General features: G+C 45.3%; 1 protein-coding gene across 2 annotated transcripts in view; it reads left to right on the forward strand.

Annotated features, from left to right (window-relative positions):
* CWH43 (cell wall biogenesis 43 C-terminal homolog) overlaps nucleotides 1-24,649 on the forward strand; it is a 37,427-nt gene extending 12,778 nt beyond the window's left edge. Inside the window, exons 8-16 of one of the 2 annotated variants that reach the window (XM_068137670.1) lie at nucleotides 1,191-1,316; nucleotides 3,172-3,251; nucleotides 3,787-3,892; nucleotides 4,361-4,496; nucleotides 6,549-6,698; nucleotides 9,859-10,003; nucleotides 11,123-11,184; nucleotides 12,878-13,033; nucleotides 16,158-24,649. In XM_068137670.1, coding sequence (XP_067993771.1) covers nucleotides 1,191-1,316; nucleotides 3,172-3,251; nucleotides 3,787-3,892; nucleotides 4,361-4,496; nucleotides 6,549-6,698; nucleotides 9,859-10,003; nucleotides 11,123-11,184; nucleotides 12,878-13,033; nucleotides 16,158-16,245 — 1,049 coding nt within the window. In that variant the 3' untranslated portion in view covers nucleotides 16,246-24,649. The other variant, XM_068137671.1, reaches the window with a different exon arrangement.
* The last annotated feature ends 1,375 nt before the right edge of the window (nucleotides 24,650-26,024 follow it).

The raw sequence follows: 26,024 nt of genomic DNA on the forward strand, positions 1-26,024 counted from the left end.
TCTTTGCTTGAGAGTGTGCTTGAGCTTCTGTGGCAGCTGGTGTTAGGATACACAAAGGTGGAGAATTCTGCTGAAAGATCTGCTGCTTTGTCCCAGGTCAAAGGGTTAAAGCATTTTTAATGCTGTTGTTCTCCCACTTGGTACATGAATGGAAGCAAGGGAAAAATATGGTGTCAAACAACCATTTCATGAACAGAAGAAACCTGATAAAATGTGCAGTGGTGGGACTCAGTAATACCAGCAGAGTTAAGATCTCTCTACTTTTCCATAGTGGATATGATAGAGGGTTTGATGATTGCTCAGCTAGCACCCAGTGCAGGCTGATGCTGAGCACCACAAAGTTATCTGGTAGCACCATGATCCTTAGGCTGCTGGATTGCAAGGCAAGAGTGAGAATAGCTCTAAATTCACAGAATCACAAAATTGCCAGGGTTGGAAGGGACCCCAAGGATCATCTAGCTCCAGTTCCCCTGCCACGGGCAGGGACACCCTCTGCTGGATCAGTTGCATTAGTGTCAGTAGCTCCACACTGCGCTCAGCCTCAAAGACCCAACGTTGGGCTGTATTTTGGAGCTGCCTGTAGTCTGGAGTAGAGTTCATAACGTGAAGGGGTCTTTGGCTGGATACTTTAATGTTAGGTCTGCTCTTCAGTTAGCAGCACAAAGCAGGTTTAATAAAGCTCTTTCAGGTGAATTCCATCTTAGCAGCACCTTCTTTGGGAAAAGAAAACCAACCACCAAACAACGTGATGTTGAACTTCATTCTTTTTGTGTGCAACAGGTGTTCAGCTCATCTTTCAGCTTTGAATTCCTATTGCAGTACTCCTATTTTTGATATCTTTTTTTGGAGATATTTCTCTTTAGTGGCCTGTTTAATGTCTCTGGCTCGTTTTGTTGGAAGCTGTGCTCATGTCAACAAGTACAAGAGTGTAAATGAAACACTTCTGAAGTGCTACAGGCATGTGTGACAATGGTGAGCAGGAGCTTCTCTATCAGGAAGTCTCATGTAGTAACACAGGCAACACTGGGAATGGCATTTATCTGTGGTTTTGCTTTGAAATGTTTTTGCTCTTGCAGCCATGAGGTTGAACATAACACACCAGCTGGGAGTTCAGAAGTGGTGCATTTGTAAGCAGTGTTTAACATGTTAAAGCTCTATGACCAAACCCCTAATCACTTATATTTTTACAGGGTTTATAATGTTGTGTGTTGGGATAGGCTTTCTAAAAGGACCCAAGAAAGACCTTAGCTCTGTCTTTGAAGTAAAGAGCAACCAAAAGCCACTATTCAAAAAGACTAAAACCTACATTAAACTATGTAAGTATGTATAATTTTCCTTGCTATTGTCTTCCATGACTCTAGGAATACTGTCTGAGGAAAAAGTAATGCAGGGGAGTGTTTCAGGTGTTTTAGTGATGCTTTTTTGGTGCTAAAGCCCTAGTTCTAGTATTAATGATGACATACACTGCTGGAAGAGCTGATTCACTGTGGTCACGGTTGAGAGAGAAGCTATTCCTCATGGAGTGTAGTAAATAGAGACCAGAAAATAGGACCTGAGGAAAAAAGAAAATGTGAAAATGGATGTGACATCATTTGTGATCTCTTTTTGGTGGTGGAGGAGCAGGTCTTTCTACCTCTTGGGATTTCTTCCATGGGTATACCAAATAGGGGAATGATTTCCTAGCCCTTCAGTATGTTGATTTTGAGGCAGTTCCGTGTGACATCCTCTAGCCGCATGAGCTGGCTGGCAATGGGATGGGAGGTGGCTGGCCCAGGAGCTGCCGTGTAACGTGACACCTCTCCTGCGTGCTGAGGCAGTCCTGCAAAGCCTGTTGCGGCTGGCACAATCCTGACACCTTGCTGCCTGTCCATACCCGGCCTGTCTTTAGCAAGTATTGCTCATCTCCTGCCTTTGAACTATGCCTAGCGATCCCAGCCTCCCAGATGTGTATGAGGTCTTCTTTGTTCCTTAGGTTTTGAAAAGAGACTAAAATATTTGAGATTTTACTGCTTTTTGGCTTTTAAACTTCTGGAATCTATCCAAATGATGTTTTCAAGTAAAGTACTTCTCTGCAATCATTTGAGCTTCAGATCTCTTGTTGTTGTTATCTTACCTTTGCTAAGGAAAAAGTCTGTCAATGTTTTCAGGTTTGGTAAAGGAAATATTGCTGGGTGCTAGGGCACACTGACCCTGCAGAGATCAGCATGCTGATGGTTCAGATTTTTCTCCTCTGTGTCTTTGGATCAAATCACTGATGATCACTTGGAAAGTGAAAACAACATTGCCTGACTACTTTTTAGAGCTGTTTCTGAAATCTATATGAAGGTAGTCAGGGGGCAGAAGAATGTGGCCCCTGAGAGTTTGTGTGGTAGAGGCAAGGCGAGCATCAGTGCAAGTGCTTTGAATACTGCCACTCAAAAATCATTCCACAAAAGTGAGTAAAGAGTTCAAAATGCCATCCCTCACAAAGCTGATTTTGTGACATTGCAACAGTAGCTCTCACACTTCCTCATCCTGCCCAGGCTTGCAGTGTTTCTCAACTTCCCCCTTGAGCACCTTTGCGTCTTTCAGAGTACGAAATTGCTTGCCCTTTGCCAATGCAAACAGCATTTACTTTCTCTTGACATCATGCATGATAAAGAGGATTAACATTGTACACAGAATTATTCAAGACAACTTGCATTAAAAAAAATATATTGTTTAAAGATTTGGTGAAAGAGTAAACTGGAATTAGTGAAAGAGAGACAGGGATCTGGGGCTGTTCAGCCTGGAGAAGAGAAGACTCCACAGGGACCTCAGAGCTGCCTTCTAGTACCTGAAGGGATTCTACAGGGAGGCTGCAGAGGGACTTTTCATCAGAGTGTCTGGAGACAGGACAAGGGGGAGTGGTTTGAAGCTGAGGGAGAGTAGGTTTAGACTGGATCTTAGGAAGAAGTTCTTCAGTAGGAGGGTTGTGAGACTCTGGAATATGTTGCCCAGGGAGGTTGTGGCTGCCACTTCCCTAGGGGAGTTCAAGGCCAGGTTGGATGAGGCCTTGAGCAGCCTGTTTGAGTTGAGAGGTTGCAGTAGATGATCTCTAAGGTCCCTTCTGACTGTAGCCATTCTATGAATAACAACAACATTCTTTCCTCTTGCTTTAAAAGCAACTTTTCTGTGTTTTTCTCTTTCAAGTATTGTGGCTGTTTGTCGGTGTTGGCTTGCTGGGACTGGGTCTACGTTATAAAACTTACCAGAAGAAGCTGGGCCAAGGGGTGAGTAGTGTGGTTGTGGAAATCACAGCTTGCAAATACACAGTAAAATGCACATGGGATATCTTCATTGTGCTGGCTGGTGCTGAAGAAGCCTTTGGACCAGTAATGAAGTATTCATCAGAAATATTGCAGGGGCCAAGAAGGCCAATGGCATCCTAGCCTGCATAAAAGTCAGATTGTCCTTGACTATTTATTTATGTATCTATTTATGTATCTGTCTATTTATTTCTCTCGTTCTGTTTCTCCCTCTCCCTCTCCCTCTCCCTCTCCCTCTCCCTCTCCCTCTCCCTCTCCCTCTCCCTCTCCCTCTCCCTCTCCCTCTCCCTCTCCCTCTCCCTCTCCCTCTCCCTCTCCCTCTCCCTCTCCCTCTCCCTCTCCCTCTCCCTCTCCCTCTCCCTCTCCCTCTCCCTCTCCCTCTCCCTCTCCCTCTCCCTTTCTCCCTCTCCCTTTCTCCCTCTCCCTTTCTCCCTCTCCCTTTCTCCCTCTCTTTCTCCCTCCCTCTCTCTCTATTGATTTATTTGTTTGTATTTTTGAGGTTCCAAAAAGAGACTTCTCTGCTATGATCTGGCCTTTTAGATTTGCATATGACAATGAAGGATGGTGCAATTTGGAAGGATCAGCTAATTTGCTTAACCAGACAGGTAATGTTTTGGGTATTTTTCCTACTTCATTTATATTTGAGAATGTTCACTTGAAGAGACAGAAGCAAGAACACCTGCTGGGAAACTGAGACCATTCTTGCATTAACACCAGAACCTGTGTCTAGCAGCTTTCTCCTGAATTTGTGAGCTGTTCCAATACAATTACTTCTGTTAAGCATCCATCCACAGAGATGATAACTTTAAAAAGTGTATTTTAGAGAAGCTTCCTATTGGAGAAAACACTTAGCTTGTTATTAAGTGGTGGTGGGGGTGGGGTTTTTTTTGTCCTCTCATATTGCTGATGTCTATAGAGAAATTTCCTACATAAATGAAATAGCTGTAAATATCCTTCAGATCAAATTGAATGTTCTGGAACTTCTCTGTGGGTTTTTCCCAAGATTCGCAGGTCACAGTTATAAATTTGGAAAAAACCTGTTCTTCTTTTGTTTTTCTTCTTCCCTCTTTCAGATGCAGATTTTATCACTATTATAGAGAGTGATGCCTCTAAACCATTCATTGGGAACAACGATCCAACAATGTGGCTGGGAGAAAGATTAGGATTTTACACAGATTTTGGTCCAAGCACAAGAGATCACACTTGGGGGTGAGTCACCTCTCCATGCACAGTGACAGGAAATAAATGTCAATTCAGTTCCAAAGATAAGTCCACTAGAGCAAGAAAAACTGGAACAAAAGTTACTCTGATCACTTGTTGAAGCTTCTCTTTAAGAACACACTTTGATTCCTCAGCATTACACTGCAAGGCAGAGGAGGTTTTCTCCTTGTTAAAAGGGATCAGGTTTTGGTGCCTGACCCTTTAAGATGCTTTGGCTTTTGTGATGCCCTAATGGCATCCTGCCCCTTGATGATTGGCAGTTTGGTATTCTAAGTAATCAGTCTGATTCTCTTTTCTCATTGTTTTGTTTAGAGCTATGAATAGTCTAGATTTCAGACTTTAAAATCACAGAATTAATGAGGCTGGAAAGGACCTTTGAGATCACCAAGCCCAACCTATCACCCAGCACCATCTAATCAACTAAACCATGGCACCAAGGGCCTCAGCCAGGCTTTTCTTAAACACCTCCAGGGATGGTGACTCCACCACCTCCCTGGGCAGCACATTCCAATGGCCAATCTCTCTTGCTGGGAAGAATTTCTTCTTAACATCCAGCCCAAACCTCCCCTGGCACAGCTTGAGACTGTGTCCTCTTGTTCTGGTGCTGCTTGCCTGGGAAAAGAGACCAACCCCCACCTGGCTACAACCTCCCTTCAGGTAGTTGTAGACAGCAATCAGGTCTCCCCTGAGCCTCCTCTTCTCCAGGCTAAGCAACCCCAGCTCCCTCAGCCTCTCCTCACAGGGCTGTGCTCCAGACCCCTCCCCAGCCTTGTTGCTCTTTTCTGTGATAGCAGTTGGATAATGTCACTGCATGTTAGAAATGTAGTATTCATTAAATCCAGTTGGGGCTGGATGTAGTGGCAAATGAGCACAGAAAGGAGCATGTCTCTTTGATTGGATTTTTTATGTGTGTCTGCTTTTACTTCAATGCTTGATCAACCCCCAGTTGCATATCTTTGATTATCTTTGCCCTCTGGCAATAGTGACTCATGATATGGCTCTTTTTTTCCCAAGGGAATATGCAGATCTCTGTGGCAGGGGAAACTTCCTGGCGATGCTGCAATGCTTACTGAATTCTTTTGCCACACGTGAGGGGAATTTTGTACCTTTCCTCTCCCAGAGCCTTTAAGTGCTGCAGAATGGGGCAGAAAAGTCATTCTCTGAAATTTGCTTCCTGAAGTACTTTTAAAAACCTGATGAAAGATGATTTTAAGGTTGATTCCAAACAGAAGCTGGAGTCTCCCATTTTGAAGATGTATTCCTAGCTGCTTCTACTTCTAATAGAATGCTTCTTAATTATTGGCAGTATAAAATCCTGGTTTGTCTGAGGATGGAGGTTCTGAAAGGCTCAGTGTAAGAATTCATATATCTGGAATGCTGTTTCTTAGTGCATTTGATAATACCTTATTAGACATGTAGTTGAGTAATATTTTAGAGGAAAACTCTCTGAATTCCTAACAATCTGATAGAGATGGTTTAGCTTTGGATCTGACAGAATCACAGAGTCCTTTTGGTTGGAAAAGATCTTTAAGATCATTGAGTCTAACTGTCATCTCAGTCTACCAAGTCCGGTGCTAAACCACATCCCTCAGCACCACATCTCTGCATTTTAAACACCTCCAGGGATGGGGATTCAGCCATGTCCCTGGGGAGTCTATTCCAGTCTTTGAGTACCCTTTGAGTTCAGAAATTTCTTCTGCTGTCCAATCTAAACCTCCCCTGGTGCAACTTGAGATCATTTCCTCTTGTCCTATCACTTGGCTGGATGTGGCTCTGGGAAACCTGATCTAGTGTAAGGTGTCCCTGCCCACTTGGAACTGGATGATCTTTGAGGTCCCTTCCAACCCTGACAACTCTGTGATTCTGTGATTGTTCCTAGAGAGAAGAGACCAGCTCCCACCTGCTTACAAGCTGCTGTCAGGGAGTTGTATCTGGTTTGCCTTCAGTGACCATTAGTCTTCTGCTTGCATTTATTTGCTTAGTTCACACTTGAGATGCTTGTGAGCCACAGCATGTGACTGTTTCCCTCTTCCCCTGTAGGATTATGGCACTGTCAAGGTACCCAATTGTAAAATCTACACATCACCTTCTTCCATCTCCAGAGGGAGAGATTGCTCCTGCCATCTCCATGACTGTCAACTTCACAGGGAAACTGGTTGATTTTGTGGTTGCCCACTTTGGAAATGAAGAGTATGTACTTCACTGCTTCTTACATATGCCACACAAAGTTGTGCCACATCACTGTAATTCATGACCTTCAGGGGTTTCTTTTGTGTCCCTTAGAATCTGGATTGTGGAGTACCTGCTAGGATGTAGCTACTGCTTTAAAATCTTGAAGTATATTTTGAAAAGGAAGGTGTTACACAAAACTCAGCTGAGCCTAATGTCTGAGTTGCTAGATACCTAAAAGTATAGCTCTGCAAAGCCACAACAAGTAATAGGGCTGAAGACACATCCCAGTGCAGAGCAGCATCCTTCTGACTTGCTGCATGTGGAATAGATGGGAGCAGATAGTTACAGTTACAGACAGAGAGCATTAATGGACAGCTGATGGTTATTAAAATAAAACACCAAACCAAAAACCAGTTCTGAAGCCTCCAAGAAAGGACAGTGTGGAAACAGCAACAAAGATACCCATGCAATGTCCTACTGACTACATCAAACTAGAAATATGTAATCTGATCTCTGGATTCTGAAAGAAAGAATTGTACCAATAACTCAAGTATGTGATGGAAAAGATCACAGAATGGGTTGGGTTGGAAGGGACCTCCAAAGGTCACCCAGTCCAACCCCCTCTGCAGTAAGCAGGGACATCTGCAGCTAGATCAGCTTGCTCAGCCTTGTTGAGCTTGACCTTGAATACCTCAACTACCTCCCTGGGCAGCCTGTTCCACTACCTTATGGTAAAGAACTCGTTCCTGCATCCAGTCTCAATCTAGATTAAGCTGTATGTTTCCTTTCTTTAAAATGATGTCTTGATTACTTACCTGTAATGAACATGAATAAGGAATCTTTGGCTGATGCTTCATGTAGCTGCATTTCCTCTCTGCTGCACCACTTTTACTATGTTTTTAGACTGTAAAAATGTGTTATGATTCATGGAGAGGCAAATTTGTGTCTTGGGTGCAGAACACAATACACAAAGAAGTTACTCAGAAAGTAGTAGGAATTGTCATTATCCCCTGCTGAGCTTCTCCATTTCCCTCCCCTGTGTAGAAGCTGTGCTCCAAGCATGTAACTTGATTATAGGTTTCCCTTCTCACTCAACATGTGTAGTTATCAGAAACCACTCCCAATCTGAACTCTAGAAAGGAATTTCATTCTGTGCCTCACACAGATGATTTAACTTGCCCTCTGAGAAGCTGTTTGTCAAAGGAGAAGAAAACAGCACTGTATCCCCCCCTCCCATCACAGAGAGACAACTGAAGGGAAATTTATGGGGAGACACAGGGGAAAGGAGTGTGAATTAAGTTGTGGTTGAGGTGAATGGATCTGTAATTAAATGGCACACACAGCTGCTGGGGTTTCACCTTTTTTTTCATCTGCTGCTTAGGATGACTTAAACTGCAGAGTGCTGGCTAACTGGGGACTTTTCAATAGACTGCTTTTAAAATGTGGAAATATAACAATCATAGAATGGCTTAGGTAGGAAGGGACCTCAGAGGTCATCTGCTCCAACCTCCCTGCCATGGAAAGGGACACCTCTCAACTGGACTTGGCTACTCAAGGCCTCATCTCAATGTGGCCTTGAACACCCCCAGGGAGTAGGCAGCCACAACCTCCCTGGGCAGCCTGCTCCAGAGTCTCACCACCCTCCTACTAAAGAACTTCATCCTAAGATTGTCTAAACCTACTTTCCCTTGGCTCCAAACCATTCCCTCTTATCCTCTCTCTAGATACCCTGATGAAAAGCCCCTCTGCAGCCTTCCTGTAGGATCTCTTCAGGTATTGGGAGGCAGCTCTAAGGTCCCCTCTGGAATCTTCTCCAGGGTGAACAACCCCAGCTCCCTCAGCCTGTCCTCATGGCAGAGGTGCTGCAGCCCTTGGATCACCTTTGTGGCCCTTCTCTGGACTCGCTCCAACAGCTCTGTGTGCTGTCATTTAAAAACCTTTCTTTTGGGGAGGTGTAATTTTGGAGAGAGCAGCTACCTGAGCAGCACCTTCACATATACCTTGGTCAGGCTTCCACTTAAATGATTGTGGGGTTTTGTCTGCTGTCTGTGTGCTCTTTCTCCATCATGCATTTGCTTCAGTCAGCAGTGCTGCTATTTGGCAAGTGCAGCAGCATTTCAGTTCTTGTCTTCTTTTGGGATTAGATTCCAAAATCAGCCTATCCTGACTCAATGGTATTTACAATCATAGAATCAACCAGGTTGGAAGAGACCTCCAAGATCATCCAATCTATCACCCAGCCCTATCCGATCAACAAGACCATGACACTGAGTGCCTCATCCAGGCTTTTCCTGAAGATCTCCAAGGATGGCAACTCCACCACCTCCCTGGGCAGCACATTCCAGTGGCAAATCACTCTCTCTGTGAAGAACTTCTTCCTAACATCCAGCCTGCACCTCCCTGGCACAGCTTGAGACTGTGTCCTCTTGTTCTGGTGCTGGTTGCCTGGGAGAACAGACTGACCCCCACCTGGCTACCACCTCCCTTCAGGTGGTTGTAGACAACAATGAGGTCTCCCTTCATTTGGCCCAGTCTACCAAAATGTAGAAGAGAATGTGATTCACACAACTGTTTAAAGTTACTAAGGTGAAGAATCATAGAAGAAGAATTGCCTTTACATTGCCATGACAAATCCAAAGACAGGGAATGGGATCCAATGCAGTACTTCACCAAGCTCCACTTTTAGTCATGTTGGAACTGTTGGGTAAATCCTGTTAAAGGTGCAGAGAACAGCTGCCAAATCTGAAGAGGCTGTATTTCATAAATTATCAAGACTCTACTTACCATGATCTATCCATCACAAAATCTTTGTTAGCCTCTGAGCTCTTTTGTTACTCACCACACTGTGCTAGAACAATTAAATCTCAAGTGCAGGCAGAGACAAAGCCTCGGATAACCAAAGCACTTCCATTTACATTTCCTAGTGGTGAGGTCAGTGGTAAAAACAGAACAGGAACAGAAAAAATTTCTTCCTATAATGGTTAGAAAGAGAACTCTGATTACATCTCCCATGACCATGTGGCTTTTATCATAGTGCTCATTTTGAATTGATGAGCTTTCTGCAAGCTTTCATGCTCCATGGAAAAGGTGTTAGGTGCATTTGTGATTTATTATGTTACAGCATGAAGATTCTGAGCTCAAATGTATGTATGTGAAAGTCTTTTTCCGTTTCTTTCAGGGAAGACTTGGACAGAAAACTCCAGGCTATAGCTGTTTCAAATCTGCTGAAGACTAGCTCTAAGCAAGTTGTATTTCTAGGATACATCACTTCAGCTCCTGGATCCAGAGATTATACTGAATTAATTCAAAATGGAAATGTCCAGGTAATGTAAAAATGCTGCTTATTTTAGCTTGTGGAGGTAATATGATGACCCTGCCCATGCTAGGGGGCCTGGAACTAGATCATCTTAAAGGTTCTTTCCAGCTCAAACCATTCTATGGTTTTATGATTATAGTGAAGTGAGCTGAGGTAAAACATTTATGTTCCATTGGCTAGGAACAGATTTGCTTGGTGAAGTGAGTGGCATGTACCATCACAAGGCTTTGGTCCTAGCAGCACCACTATAGATGTTTTTAGCAGTGCCCACAAAGCAGTCTGCAATACCTAGTCATAGCATCAAAACAGACTTAAGAGAATACTCTTAATTTCTGTAAACACAACCCAAAGAAAACCAAGATATTTCCCATTGCCACCATTTTACATGCCACAGCCTAAAATCATTCCTGGTTTAGTAGTCATGAGGTCTTGGGTGACAGGTTGGACTTGATGATCTTTGAGGTCTTTTCCAACCTTTGTGATTCTGTGATATAGACTGGAAACATTCAGCTTAGCATTTCAGATTGGTAGCTTAGAAGCAGACAAATAAGACAACCCCTGCACACTTTCAAATACAATCTTCAGCTACTTCATGAAGTGTTAGAGAGAAGGTGGAGTTACAAAGGAAAGGAGCAAGAGGCAATGGACAGGAGTTGCCACAAGGGAAATGCCAGTTGGAGAACAAAAAGCATAGAAACCACAGTTAGGGCTGTCAGGCCTTGAAACGGGGGCCTAGAGAAGTTGCCAAGTCTCCATCTGTGGAGGTATTTAAAACTGAGCTGCATAACTCCCTGAGCAACCCACTTGAAGTTACTTCAAGCATGGGGTTTGGGAGTGAATGACTTCCAGACATCCCCTCCACCTCTAACTCTGTGATGCTTTAGTTTGAAAAGTGAGTTCTGCAGTTTGGTTTTCTGTCAGGAGATGTCAACAAGTTCTCTGATTTGCCTGCATCTAACAGTGTTTGGGGTTGGTTGTTTAAATTTCTACCTTATTGCAATGTTTTAAGCAAAACATCTTTCTGCAGCAGGTTTACACCTTGCTTCTGTTACTGATTTGAAGGCTACTCATCAGGAAAGCTTGTCTTCATTTGTCTGACTTTTCCCTCCCCCCCTTTCACTTACAGGATATTGACAGTACAGATCATGACAGGTGGTGTAGCTATATTATGTATCGTGGAGTAATAAGGTATGTTGGAGTGGATCATTTATTCATTGCTCTTAAGTGTCTTTATGACAAGCAGTTTTACATCATTCACAGGTCATTGTGGCAGCCTTATAGCCCTAAACCATCATGTGTGGACAGTTAAATCAAGAAGTAATGTGAAACATCAATCTCAGAATGAATTGGTATATTTCTGAGTGTAATTTACCAAGACAGGATTACAACTTTCATCCTTCTCTGTGAGAAGCCTTCAGATCTCAATATTCTCCAATATGGTGTCCAGTTCTGGTGTCTCCAGCAGAAGGACACAGAGCTATTGGAATGAGTCCACAGGAGGGACACAAAGATGACCCAAGGGCTGCAACACTTCTGCTGTGAGGACAGGCTGAGGGAGCTGGGGTTGTTCAGCCTGGAGAAGAGAAGACTCTGGGGAGACCTTAGAGCTGCCTCCCAATACCTGAAGGGATCCTCCAGGAAGGCTACAGAGGGACTTTTCATCAGGGTGTCTAGCAATGGAACAAGGGGGAATGGTTTGAAGCTGAGGGAGAGTAGGTTTAGATTGGATCTTAGGAAGAAGTTCTTTGGTAGGAGGGTGGTGAGACTCTGGAATAGGCTGCTCAGGGAGGTTGTGGCTGCCTCCCCACTTGGAGGTGTTGAAGGCCAGGTTGGATGAGGTCTTGAGCAGCTGAGTCTAGTTGAGAGGTGTCCCTGCCCATGGTGGGGAGGTTGGAATAGATGATCTCTAAGGTCCCTTCCAACCTAGGGCATTCTGAGAGATTTAATCTGCTGTGGTAAGATGAAACTCCTTTTTTTTCCAAAGCTCTGGTTTTGCAGCTTTATCTTCAAATGGGAAGGCTAAGCCCTAATTTGGATGTGACCCAGAAGATACAAATTTTCAACTGTGATTGTTTGGTTTGTTGAAGCAAAACATCTATCTGCTCCAGCCAAACTTTCTGCTGGATTTAGTGGAAACTGTAACTGTGTAAAACTACAGTGAAGGACTTTGCTGAGTTCTGTGCACTTCCTATCTTGTACTGTCACATTGCTTGCAAATAACTCTCTGGGTGATGTCTGTACCAGAATGGAATTCAGCTTATTTTGAATCAACTGTGCAAATTCTGCAGTGCTCACAGGAGTAAAGCCAGTAAACTAGAAAGCTGTCATAAGTTCAAGAGGAGATTGGAGTTCAGGAGGAGATTGGACATGCCATGGTCTAGTCATGAGGTCTGTGGTGACAGGTTGGACTCGATGATCCTCGAGGTCTCTCCCAACCTTGGTGATACTGTGAAGTAACAGTATTGAGTAAATATCAATACAATTAAGATAAACCCCCAAAACAACCAACCCTAATTTGCAACCTAATTACTCTCATTACTCATTGAGTTCCTCTCTTGAATTTCAGAACCTTTCCAGTGACTAGGGTTGGTGATCTTGTATCAGTGTGCATAGTCTAAAACTGTCACTTTAAGAATCAGTTTCTCTATCTGGAACTTATTTTTGTTGTCAAACACTTCTCCTTTCTCCATTTTCCTCCTTGTGACATAGTGTCATGATGCTCATGTTTATGGAGCACTTTCAGCTTTTGGAAGGTGAGATTCACAGAAGCTGAAAAGTTTTGCTGAGATGTTACTTTTGGGTGGCAAAAAGCCACCAATTTAGGATGTGGTGAAATTGCTTGGAGTTATTTCTTCTAACTGACTCTTCTTGTATGGGACAGGTTGGGTTATGCCCGTATATCTCATGCTGGGTTAAGTGATTCAGAAGTCCAGATGGCCAAATTTCGGATCCCAGATCACGTGGATAGTTATGTTGATAATGACAGAATTGTCACTGATCCCAGCCAAGTTCCTGAGGACATCCATTTCAATCCCAGGTCAGTGTGTCTCCAAAGAAATTCAGGGGATGATGGGTGTGACCTCTTACACAAGAGCCTAGGACAAAGAATTGTTTGCAAAGTGGGGGGAGACTTTTTAGTGCCAAACTGAGAAGATGATGGGGCAAGAAACCCTGACTTGTGATTCACTTTTTTTCCTTCTGACTTGGCATGTGCCTTTGGCAAGACCAGCCTGCTGTGTTGTAGTTGGAATTGAAGGCAGCACTTCTTTGACCCAGATGATCCATTTCTGAGATCATCAGGTAATGATAGGACTAGAGGGAATGGAAAAAAACCACTAGAAATGGGTAGATTCAGATTGGATATCAGGAAGAAGTTGTTCCCCATGAGGGTGGTGAGAGACTGGCACAGGTTGCCCAGGGAAGTGGTGGTGGAAGCCTCATCCCTGGAGGTTTTTGCAGCCAGGCTGGATGTGGCTGTGAGCAACCTGCTGTAGTGTGAGGTGTCCCTGGCCATGGCAGGGGGGTTGGGACTGGGTGATCCTTGAGGTCCCTTCCAACCCTAACAATTCTATGGTTCAATAGGGCTATTAGCCAAGTGGTGTGGTGACTCATTTTACAGGCTGAGAGATCTCCCATGTTTCTCAGCACTAAAATTGGAGGTGGTGGAGTCACCGTCCCTGGAGGCGTTCAAGAGGAGATTGGACGTGGCACTTGGTGCCGTGGTTTAGATACTGTGTCATAAGGTCTGTGTTGACAGGTTGGACTCGATGATCCTTGAGGTCTCTTCCAACCTTAGTTATACTGTGATACTGTGATTAGGGCCATACTATACTCTAAGTGTCACAAAAGACAATGACAAGTATTATTTGCATCAGCTTTTAAAACCAAACAGTAGAAGTGGAGCAAAAAGAAAGCAGAATGCCTGAGGCAGTATGTTATGTATCTCAGGAATTACAAAGGCCTAGGCTGTAATGAATTTTTGTTTCTCTATCATTTTTTCGCTGGCATTGCATAAGGAAGAGGAGTGTGAAGAAAGGTATTTGTTCTCCACAGAATAGCAGTGGAAGAGTCATGAAATGTGAGATAGATATTGCCACAGAGAGATGATTTCCAGCAGCACTGTGTTTACTACTTCTAACACAGAGAAGGACACAGAGCTGTTGGAGTAATCCAAGGTGATGATCCAAGGGCTGGAACACTTCTGCTATAAAGATAGGCTGAGGGAGCTGAGGTTGTTCAGCCTGGAGAAGAGAAGACTCTGGGGTGACATTCAAGCTGCCTTCCAACACCTGAATGGACCCCACAGGAAAGCTGGAGAGGGAGTTTTCCTGTGTCCCTCTAACTGCCTAACAATAGGACAAGGGGGAATGGTTTGAGCTGAGGGAGAGCAGGGTTAAACTGGTTCTTAGGAAGAAGTTCTTCAGTACAAGGGTGGTGAGACTGGAATAGGCTCTCCAGGTAGGTTGTGACTGCCTCCTCCTGGGGTGTTGAAGGCCAGGTTGGATGAAGCCTTGAGCAGCTGAGTCTAGGTGAGAGGTGTCCCTGCCCATGGCAGGGAGGTTGGAGTGGATGATCTCTAAGGTTCCTTCCAACCTGAGCCATTCCAGGATTCTATGATATTATTTCTTATATACACCTTAGAGTTGATTTTCCTCACTTGTTATTTACCACTCAGTCACTGGCTTCCTGTCTAAGCAGGAGTTTGCCCAGTCTTTTCCACCTGATGAAACCTGCCTGCAGTTAGCATTCATGTTCACATTTTTCTCAGCTGATTTCAGCACAGAATATTTTTTTTTGTCCTAATTTATACCTGCCTGTAAGCAGAAAATTCATGACCTGTAGGAATAAGTTCCACTTTTTTTCCAGTTAACTGCAGTGGTTTGTTTTGGTTTGGTTTTTTTTTAAGACAGTGGCACTGCTCTGAAATGGTTTTTTAGCACTGATATTTTGAATAAATGCTACATTTAACGTTTGCAAATCTTTTGCAAATCTCTCTACCATGATGGTCAACAGTCACAACATTCAGATTGAAACTTGGGGGTGCTGGTGGAGGAGAAGCTCACCAGGAGCTCTCAATGTGCACTTGCAGCCAGGAAAGCCAATCAGATCCTGGGCTGCACCAGGAGAAGTGTGGCCAGCAGGGCAAGGGAGGTGATCCTCCCCCTCTACCCAGCTCTGGAGTACTGCCACCTGGAGTACTGCCTCCAGTTCTGGAGCCTCTATTACAAGAGGGATCTGGAGGTGCTGGAAGGTGTCCAGAGAAGGGCCAGGAGGAGGAGCAGAGGGCTGGAGCACCAATCCTGTGAGGACAGACTGAAGGAGTTGGGGCTGTTCAGTCTGGAGAAGAGAAGGCTCTGAGGTGACCTAATTGTGGCCTTCCAGTATCTGAAGGGGGCTACAGGAAGGCTGGGGAAGGACTTCTCAGGATCTCAGGTAGTGATAGGACTAGGGGGAATGGAATGAAGCTAGAGGTGGGGAGATTGAGGCTGGAGGTGAGGAGGAAGTTCTTCCCCATGAGAGTGGTGAAGCCCTGGAATGGGTTGTCCAGGGAGGTGGTTGGGGCCCTGTCCCTGGAGGTGTTTAAGCCCAGGCTGGCTGAGGCTCTGGCCAGGCTGATCTAGTGTGGGGTGTCCCTGCCCATGGCAGGGGGGTTGGAACTAGCTGATCCTTGTGGTCCCTTCCAACCCTGACTGATACTATGATACTATGATACTATGATATGGCATGAAAAAGACCCAAAGAATCACCATTTTCACCACAATTTTCAAGTGGAAGATGTGCCATATTAACAATAGGGTTAGGGATGCTCTGGAGGGGTAAATTGTAGCTCCACTGAAGCCAGCAGAAAAAACTTGGAGCACAGGATTTAAGAAGATAAATGCACAGCTCCCCTTTGTCAGCTGGGATTCCATTTATAGAGTGCCTGTGGCATTAATCCAGTCGGGGTGATTAAATATCTCCATTATACTCCAAGACCTCTAGTTAGCATACACAGATCATGATTTATCTCTGAGTAGGGTTGTGGCCTGTTCCTGAAGGAAACTCTCTCAACCATTCAGAAGAAGTGTTAATTATGCTGTACTCAGTGTATGGTTTAATTGCCTGGGTTAAAGCATCTTGTAATGGATTTGTTTTGCTCAATGTTCTTTTTTTCTCCTTAGGTTTGGATCTTACAAAGATGGCCATAATTATCAGCATATTCATCACTTCCATATGAGCACTCCTAAATATTTTAAGCAGGGAGATTAGAAGGAGAAAGCTCCATGTTGTGGGGACCAACAGGAAAGGTTTGTTGCTTGAAACTGAACTGGCAGCCAAACAGGTGACGTGGTTGGAGGATGAGCAAGTCCCACGCTGGGTACCACTGTCAAGAGCTGGTGACTTTTCTTTAATGAGTTGCCCTCACTGGGAGGGAGAGCAGACACCTGCATTTTGGTGTCTGCCTGGGCCAGAGACCAGCTCTGCACACAGCAAAGCAGGGTGGGAGACTCACTTTGGCAACAACTTGAGCTTTTTGCAAGGTGTCTGTACTGTGCTGTTTCAGAGTTGAATGCGTCTATCCACCTTTTCCTTTGACCCCTTCCCTCTCCTGGGAGATCACTGGAGCAATCACAAGCAAGCATTTCAGATGACTTCCACATGTTTTTGATGACTGATGACTGGTAGTGTAGGGAATCTACTGATAAATGCTGCACTTTGTAGTCCTGCTGCTATTGCAGTAAAAAAGCTCTGCCTTGGGTTTTTCAAAATAGGAATGGGAGTGGTGTGGTTTTTAGCTGGGAGATGTGCAGTAACTAGGTGTTTGACTTCTGGAAGATTTACACTCCACATTTTATTCTTCAATGGGTTTTATTAGAACAACTGGCAGATTATTGATGTTCACAAGGTTGGGGGAAAGGCAGAGACTTTTGCAGACACTGCAAATACTTTTACAAAGGGAAAGGACTTCTGAACAGTTATTGTTCTGAGACACTTCTGTGAACAGACTGCAGAAGAATTAGAAACAGTCACAGAATGTCAGGGGTTGGAAGGCACCTCCAGAGACCATCCAGTCCAACCCCACTGCCAGAGCAGGATCAGCCAGGGCAGGTCACACAGGAACACATCCAGGTGGGTTTTGAAAGTCTCCAGGGAAGGAGACTCCACAGCCTCTCTGGGCAGCCTGCTCCAGGGCTCTGCCACCCTCACAGAAAAAAAAGCTTTTTCTCATGTTGAGTTCTACACAACAAAGTTTCTGAGAAGGCAGAAAAGTTGATTGTAAGTTTTCTTTTAAATGAGCTGTCATAAACCCAACCCAACCAAACCTGCATCTTTCCTTTGCCAGCACTACACTTTAGTAGGACTAAACAGAAGTGGGGCTGGTTTTCCTTTTCACCTGGGCAGTTCCTTGCCTGCTGTGTCACACACATGTAATGCAATGCTGTGTTTTCTCAGGGTCTCTTGGGCAATGCCTTTCACATTTAACTCCTGATCCTTCAGTGTATGTGCAGAGCTTCCTTTAAACAATGAGGACATCTTCAGTGTCGTCCTAAGGAAGTTTCATGCTTGTGAGAAACATGCTAGATGGTTTGACCCTCTCAGCTTGGAAACTACATTTGTAGTTAGTATTTAGCACTGTGTGGCTTTCCAGTACCACAGCATCACTGAAAGGAATAGGACACACTGCAGGAAAGAGGGTGGGGTTTTTCTTCCTCTAATTCTCCACCATGTGCTTTTGAGACCAGCTTGAGCCTATTCAGTTTTGTTGTTTCTCTGTGTAAGCAAATACAGGGTGTGCCTTTATCATAGAATCAGAGAATTGTTAGGGTTGGAAGGGACCTCAAGGATCATCCAGTTCCAACCCCCCTGCCATGGCCAGGGACACCCCACACTAGAGCAGGTTGCTCACAGCCACATCCAGCCTGGCCTTCAAAACCTCCAGGGATGAGGCTTCCACCACCTCCCTGGGCACACATCATTTTGCTCCCTTTCTTATAGGACTGTGTTTCTGAGAGTGAAACACTGCACTGACCTTTGTGAACAGAGGACACCTGAAAGGCACTTCAGGAATACATAAGCACCACCATTTCATACTGGATGGTGTTAGAAAGCCTAACTTTATTAGTTACTGTTAACCAGCCATTGATCTTTGAGGTCTCTTCCAACCTTGGTGATACTGTGAATTCACCTCTCACTTAGAGATTGACCTTACAAGCCCAAGGAAGTCTAATTAAACATTCCAGCCTAAATATCCTTTAGATAGGATTTGAAATCCTCTTGTTATCTGTGTGACTGTCCAGCAGGGCAGAATAAATTAGCTTTCAGAATGATGGGAGTGACTTTCTTACACCTTCAGCAGTTTTCTTCTGCAGACACCAGTGGCCTCTGTCTCTACCATCTCCCAGCCTGCAACAGCAGCTGGCACTAGCACCAGCATTGCACAACAGCTCTGAGTATCCTGACTTCTTTGCTGCATTGCCCTAGGCTAGCTCTGACATATCCAGCCACAGGTTTGCCTTTCCATAGCCTGTACAAAACATAACATTACCTTGCCACATTGCTTTGCATTCTTCACAGGCTGCTTCAGCAAATACTTTGTCATGGGAGCAGTTTATTCATGTGAGATGCAGGAAATGATACTCAGAAACATAAAAGGCTTTGAAAACTTATTTCTTTAACAATTAAGAACTGGAATCAGGGTACTTTTCAAGAGGTTGGACACTAAACCATGACTTTCATAGCAGATCAGGCCATATGTTGTGTCTGTAATCTTCAAAGCATACTTGGATGGATTTTAACAGGGTTTGGAAATGCTCAACCCATGAGATAGGTTCACAGAGATGTTGACAAAATCTAGAAGTTGGATATTCTCCTCTTCTGAGTAGCCTAGGTGACTTCATGTTGGTGGCTCTGTACCTCATAATACCTACTATCAGAAAGCTATGTTTAGCCTGGAGGAGGCTCAGGGGAGACATTATTGCTGTCTACAACTACCTGAAGGGAGGTTGTAGCCAGGTGGGGGTTGGTCTCTTCTCCCAGGCAAACTGTGACAGAACAAGAGGACACAGTCTCAAGCTGTGCAGGGGGAAGTTTAGGCTTGATCTTAGAAAGCAGTTCTTCCCAGAGAGATTGGCCATTGGAATGTGCTGCCCAGGGAGGTGGTGGAGTCACCAACCCTGGAGGTGTTTAAGAGGAGACTGGATGAGGCACTTGGTGCTATGGTCTGGTTGATTAGATAGAGTTGGGTGATTGGTTAGACTTGATGATCCTGGAGGTCTCTTCCAACTCAATTGATTCTGTGATTCCATTGGTTCTGTGAGTTGCAAGTACTTGTTGACATTTGCACTAAGAAAAGCCTTGACCATGAAATGTGGATACTGCTGCTCTTACTGTGGTTAGAACTGGGGAGCTAAAACTGCATACAGAATACAGAATTAACCAGGTTGGAAAAGACCTTTGAGATCACAAAGTCCAACCTATCACCCAGCACCATCTAATCAACTAAACCATGGCACCAAGTGCCTCACCCAGGCTCCTTTTAAACACTTTCAGTGATGGTGACTCCATCACCTCCCTGGGCAGCACATCCCAATGGCCAATCTCTCTTCCTGGGAAGAACTTCTTCCTACCATCCAGCCTAAACCTCCCTTGGTGCAGCTTGAGACTGTCTGCTCTCCTTCTGTCACAGATTGTCTGCACTTTTTGTCCTTGAATCCCCACTCTGATCTAATTCCCTCTCTCTGGCTGCTGTAGAAAACTGTACAGTACCTCTCTCAGCTGCAATCACTGTGTTTTAAACTACAAAAGAAATGTGCTAGAACAGGTCCTGCTGCAGGGCTGTGTGACTAATCTTGCTGTTTTCTAATTGTACTTTCTTCATCTCAGCTGCCATAACACAGCAGGTTATGAAAGAAAAACTCTGTGGATATCTTTGTGCGTTCAGAGAGATAAAATGTATCCCCCAGACGTTATTTTCTAGGGGTTTGAATTGTTTCTAGCAGTAAAAAGACTAGATTATATGTGTTTTAGTTATAAATAATAGGTATTCCCAACTTCATCCTCTCTGACACTCTTTGCAGGTCAGTTAAAGTTTCTAGGAATATAGAGGAGGAGAGAGCAGTGCATCAGGAGCCTCCCAATGTGTATCTCAGAGTAAGAAGGAAAGATTCAGTAGCATGTAAGAGAGCAGCTTCTGGCAGTAATTGTACTGGATTCTTCAGCAGGGTGGAGACTGAAGTCTCCTTTTACATATGTTCCTGCTCTGGGGCCTTGACATGGGGATTTCTGTGGGTATTGTAAGCTTGGCTTCAGGACAGGGGCTCTGATGTTGCCAGTCTGAAACCTGGGAGCTGCAGTTCAAACTCTTAGGCTAAGAAGGACCTGAAATTCTCATTTCCCACTTTTCCAAAGCCACAAGCTTATGAAACAAAAGCTGGGCACAGCCTTTGGCTTTGAGCTGGAATTGATGGTACTGAAACAAGTTGGGGGCAGCTTAAATGTGCAAGGGATCAGCCCCCACGTGTCTCAACGAAACAGACCACTGAAAGTGCTCAGGGTCTTCTACTGACAGTGAGGGACTGCCATGCTCCCAGACAGAGCTGCTGATCATTTTGATGCACCTCCAGAGTGCAGGCACAAATGCTGAACTGCTCTCTTAAGCTTGGCTCCTCAGAGATTCCTCATTAAGAATTAAGCCTTCCCCCTTCCCCCCCTCCCCTAAATTTCAAACTGAAGATAAAAAACTCCCTAATCCAATGTAAGCATTTAAATGTGAGTTACCAACAGCTCTCAAGCATACTTTTATTTCACATGTATGTAAAATCACATTTGTTTGCAAGGTGTTACAAAAGGACCCTTAGGGTCAAAGTCATCTTTGGAGCAAGCGTAATGCAACAAACCTTTTTATTTCAACAAGGAACGTAGCATGAATCCGTGGGACAGGGCAGTTCAAAGGAGCCGAGCTGGAGCAGGAGGAGTGGTTTGAAAGGAGTGATAGAATCTGCAGCTGCTTCTTCCTGCCACCTGAGGTCCTCTTTTATCCCTGATCAGGACCGTTCTGCTGATTCCAAGCAAGAATAGCTGCTCACAGTGGAGGTGTTTCATTGTAACTCTGAGGGTGAAACAAATCTTTCCCAGAAACCTTACATGAAGCTGTTTGTATTGACTTGGGTATCAGTTCCTTTTTCGTATCTCCAAATGATTCAGAACTGTGATTGCTGGGCTTCTGGTAGGCAATTTGTTTCTTTTCTTACAATGCCCTGTGCTGTGCTTTGTTGCTGTTTTATCTGCTTTGGAAAGGTTTGGCAAATTCTGCTTTGATAATGTTTTTATTTTCAAGACCATTTTCTTTCCCCTGTGACTTGTAAAACACAATAATGGCTTGTGACTTTGGTGCCTAAAATTGACTTTCAAGCTCGTTTCTAAGCAAAGCAAGATTGGCAATTGGAGCACCTCTGCTATGAGGACAGGCTGAGGAAGCTGGGGGTGTTCAGCCTGGAGAACGGAAGGCTTCAGGGAGACCTAATAGCAGCCTTCCACCACCTGGAGGAGGCTGCAAGAAGGATGGAGAGAGACTGTTTACAAAGGCCTGCAGTGATAGGTCAAGGGGCAATGGCTTCAAACTAGAGAACTAGAGCAGAGCAGATTTAGATCATAGAATCATAGAATCAATAAGGTTGGAAAAGACCTTAAAGATCATCAAGTCCAACCTGTCACCCAACACCTCATGACTAATAAACCATGGCACCAAGTGTCACATCCAATCCCCTGTTGAGCACTTCCAGTGATGGTGACTCCACCACTTCCCTGGGCAGCACATTCCAATGGCTAACAACTCTCTCTGTGAAGACCTTTCTCCTCACTTGTTCATATGTCCACTAAGATCTCAGGTAGGAGGAGGATTTTACTTATAGCTGTATCCAAGGTCAGTTAAAGACAAAGCCTCTCCATAATTCATCCTCTCCAGCAGTACCCTGGTTGGACATGAGGTTTCCTTCCACTGATTGGATGTTAGGAACAAGTTCTGCACCATGAGGGTATTGGAACACTGAACAGGTTGCTCAGGGAGGTGGTTGGGACCCCATCCCTGGAGACAGTCAAGGTGAGGCTCAAGAGGGCTCTGGGCAACCTGATCTAGTTGAGGATGTCCCTGCTGACTGCAGAGGGGATTGGACTGGACAACCTTTGGAGGTCCCTTCCAACCCAGACCATTCTGTGATGAAGCTATTTGAGAGATGCAGTGGCTCTGGCAATGTGGAGGGTGATACCCTTTAGAAAAAGAGAGGATTCTGTCTCTCAAATAATGTTTTTAATGTTTCTGATACTGAAGAAGATAAAACTAAGTCAGTGGCTCCTCTTTCTTGTGTTAGCCAGCATCTACCTCTGGTGTTAACGAGAGCATTTGCATGTATGTGTAGTAAACATCTCAGGATATTCATGTGGGAAAACAAACAAATAAATGAACAGAGGCAAAAGAAGTGTTGAGTTTGGGGCTGCTTTTTTGTTTGCTCCTTCTGGACTTTTTTGCTTTTTGGGGCTGTTTGGGGCAGTCTTGCTCTTTGATCTACCTTGCTATCTAACTGTCCAAATGCTTGCACTGCCACAAAAAGGATTCAGGGAGGGATGGGATTAAGAGGCTAATGCTGAAACTGTTTAAAGAGTTTCTGTCCTTGAGACAATGCTTGATCAGCCATGATCTCATTCATCTGCTCTATGTAAAATGAAGTATTGCAATGGTTTGCTAACTCAGGCTTCAGAAAGAAAATACAGGTGTGATTTCCTAACATCTGCCAGCCTGGAGACTTGTGTAGTCCTTTACAACTAGTGGTAAGAAAACCTTCCTGAGGTTGGAACAGAGGTGCATGTTGGAATTGGCCTTGTTCTCATGGGACAGGCCTTTTCTGGCTGAGGCAGACATTGCCTCCTTGGGCAGGCAGAAGCAGGAAACAAAGTCTCTTTTGTCTTTCCCTATGGATTTCTGTGCAGATCTGGTTTCTGTGGGTCGGGGATTATACTTGTGCATTCAGCTCTTCAGAATACTTTGAACTTCTGTTTGTCAAAGCTAGGCCATTGTGTGCCTTCTGGACAGCAGGAGTTATGGAAGCTGTAGCCTAAGGAGAAGTTTGTACAGCCAAAAGGTAGCTTTCCTTTTAGACTAACATAAATGAGGGGGGGAAAGTACAAACCCTTCTGACGTCAGACACAATCAGACAGGATTTTCCTGTGCTTTCTTCAGCTCTGTATCAGCTTACAGCTGAGCAAGGCATAGAAGATTTCTTTGTGAGTACCTTGTTCTTCTGAGCTTGTGGTCTATGTGCTTCTCAGGGCCAATGTGAACAAAGAAACATGCTCTGCTAAAGGAACTCTTCCTCTCACTCCAGAATTCACAGATTGCTTTGGGTTGGGAAGGACATCTTGTCCAACCCCCCTTGCAGTCAGCAGGGACACCTCTGACTAGATCAGGCTGCTCAGGGCCACATCAAATCTGATCTTGAATGTCTCCAGGGACAGGGCATCAACTGAGCAGCCTGTTACAGTATTTGATCTTACTGTGCAGAACTTCCTCCTCATGTTCAACCTTGCTCCAGTTTCAAACCATTGCCCCTTGTCCTATCACTACAAGCCCTTCTGAACAGCCTTCCTGTAGCTTCCCTTCTGATACTGAAATGTAGCTATAAGGTCTCTCTACAGCCTTCTCCAGGCTGAACAGCTCCAATGCTTTCTGTCTGTCCCCCTAGGAGAGGTGCTCCAGCTCTCTGATCATCTTGGTGGCCTCCTCTGGACCCACTGCAGCAGGTCCATGTCTCTATTGTGTTGAGGGCCCCAGAGCTGAACACAATACTTCAGGCAGGTCTCACCAGAGCAGAGCAGAGGGGCAGAGTCGTTTCTCTCCATCTCCTGGCCATGCTTCTTTTGATGCAGCCCAGGATGCCATTGGCCTTCTGGACTGCAGGTGCTCATTGCTGGCTCTTGTTCAGCTTCTCATCCACCAGCACCCCACAGTTCTTTTCTGCAGGTCTGCTCTCAATTTCACCATCCCCCAACTGGTACTGATATGGAGGGTTCCCCAAAGTAGGTGCAGGACCTTACACTTTGCCTTATTGAACCTCATGAGTGCCTCCTTATGGTGGGAGGTACTTTACCCTACTGGTCCTTTGATTCAGGAAGGGGATGGAGCAAGACTGCCAGTGAAGACTGAGGCAGAAAATGTACTGAGTACCTCAGCCCTCTCCTTGTCTGATGAATTAGAATATATCAGATGAATTGCAACTCAGTGGCGCTCCTTTTGAGTATGAGAGCTTGGGATGACATGCACAGATGTGAATGGCTGGCATGTGGGACTGGAGAGCTACCCAAGGAGTGAAGGCCGGCCTGTACTGCTTTATTACCTTAAAAAATAACAACAAAAACTAATTATTATATGGAGTAGAGTAAAATACACAGTTGCTAAGGTAAACAAAGGATGGTGCAAGCAGGAAAATATCAGAGACAGAGAAAGTTCTCCAGAAATAATGTCAAGGAGTTACTAAGTGCACATTTCAATTAAAGGGGTGTTTTATTGCTCTGACATGGTTTGTGGTGCATGACTTTTTAAGGGAGAATTCATTTTCTTGTGGACTCTCTCATCTTCTCTGCAAAGCAGGCAGTTAAAAATACAACCTTTTGCTCTTTGAAATAAATCATCTGCACTTGCACATTCTCACTGGTTCACTGAATAAGGGAAAGGTCAGGAAAAGCCCCAGCCCAGGTGTGTGATCAGTTAATTCAGGACCATATGCTAATGCACTGTTCCAAAGGGACACTTACTCAGTTCTGAGTCCTTGACTTCTCTTTATCTTAACCTCTTAGAGGAAGGATTTTTTAGGAGTAATTTCTGTTTTACTAATCTTCCACTGAGCACAGGCAGTGCTGTAGCAGTCTCTTCTTATCTGTGTTCCAGCACTGAGTAGGGCAAGGCAAGGCTGTTCTGCCTGAAAGGACACAAGATGAAGAGCTCACATGCTAAGCAGCAAAAACCTGCAAAGCCTACTCCAGCTCAGGAGCAGGGAGCTCTTTGCCTCTACTACGAGAGGAGGGTGGGTCCATGTGCCACATTTCTAGGAGTAGAATCAGTAACTAGGGTAAGTGAGCTGTTTCATCTACCTTCAAGGAGCAGCTATTGGCCCCACGTCTCTATACTACCCCACTGCTGCTGCTTTAACGTTGACCTGACCCCTCAGTGTGTTGAGCTGGTGGTAACAGGCTGCCATTTTCTCCCTAGGAGGAGGGTGACCAAAAAACACACATCTGTAAGCTAGTTGGTGATTTGGCTGCACTCAAGTCAGGTTCACAGAGAAAGGAGGATGTTTTCCTTCCCAAACATCACCGACCTGCTCCACCGGCCCCGGGGCAGGCAGTAACATACATCCCGAGTAGGGCAGGTACGAGGTTTGCAAGCCTTTCAGCATACAGAGGCTTGGCTTTATCCCGATGGTGGGGGACCAAGTAGGCGGCCTTGAAGCGCAGCGGCCGGAAGCTGCCTAGCGTCCCCGCAGGCGCTGGGGAATGAGATACGGAGAGCACACTACTACCGGTGCCTTTACCGTGTAACGGAAGGCAGGACACGGGAGGGAGAGGCGGGGAACCAGGGCGGCGGCCACATCTCGCCCCGGGGCAGCAGCAGCACCGCACTCCGGCAGTGTCCGACGGCGGCTCCCGGCGGGGCGGGGCCGAGGCTGCTCTGCCCTCTGCCCCGCTTAGCCAATCGTAGCAGGGCGTAGGCGCGGCCTCTGGCCTCCGTAGCCAATCGGAGCTACGGCTGACACAAAGTGGTGTTCTTTGCACGCGCTCTCAGCGCCGGGAACAATTGGCACCGGCACAGCCCAGTCACAGTGAGGGGGGGCGGGGCCGGCTCAGCTTCCAGCCCAATAGGAGGTCAGGAGCAGGCACGGAAGGCTGTGCGGGGCAGGCAGAGCGAGAATGGCAGCAGCATCATGCAGTAGAGGAGCAGAACGTGCGGCCTCTCAGGACATGCCGAGCCAATAGGTGCCGCCGGTGGGCGGGGCGGGAGA

Source organism: Melanerpes formicivorus, unplaced genomic scaffold (genome assembly GCF_026170545.1).
Source record: "Melanerpes formicivorus ecotype bairdi unplaced genomic scaffold, bMelFor1.0.p_v2 SCAF_4, whole genome shotgun sequence".
In the NCBI taxonomy this organism is placed as follows: Eukaryota; Metazoa; Chordata; class Aves; order Piciformes; family Picidae; genus Melanerpes; species Melanerpes formicivorus.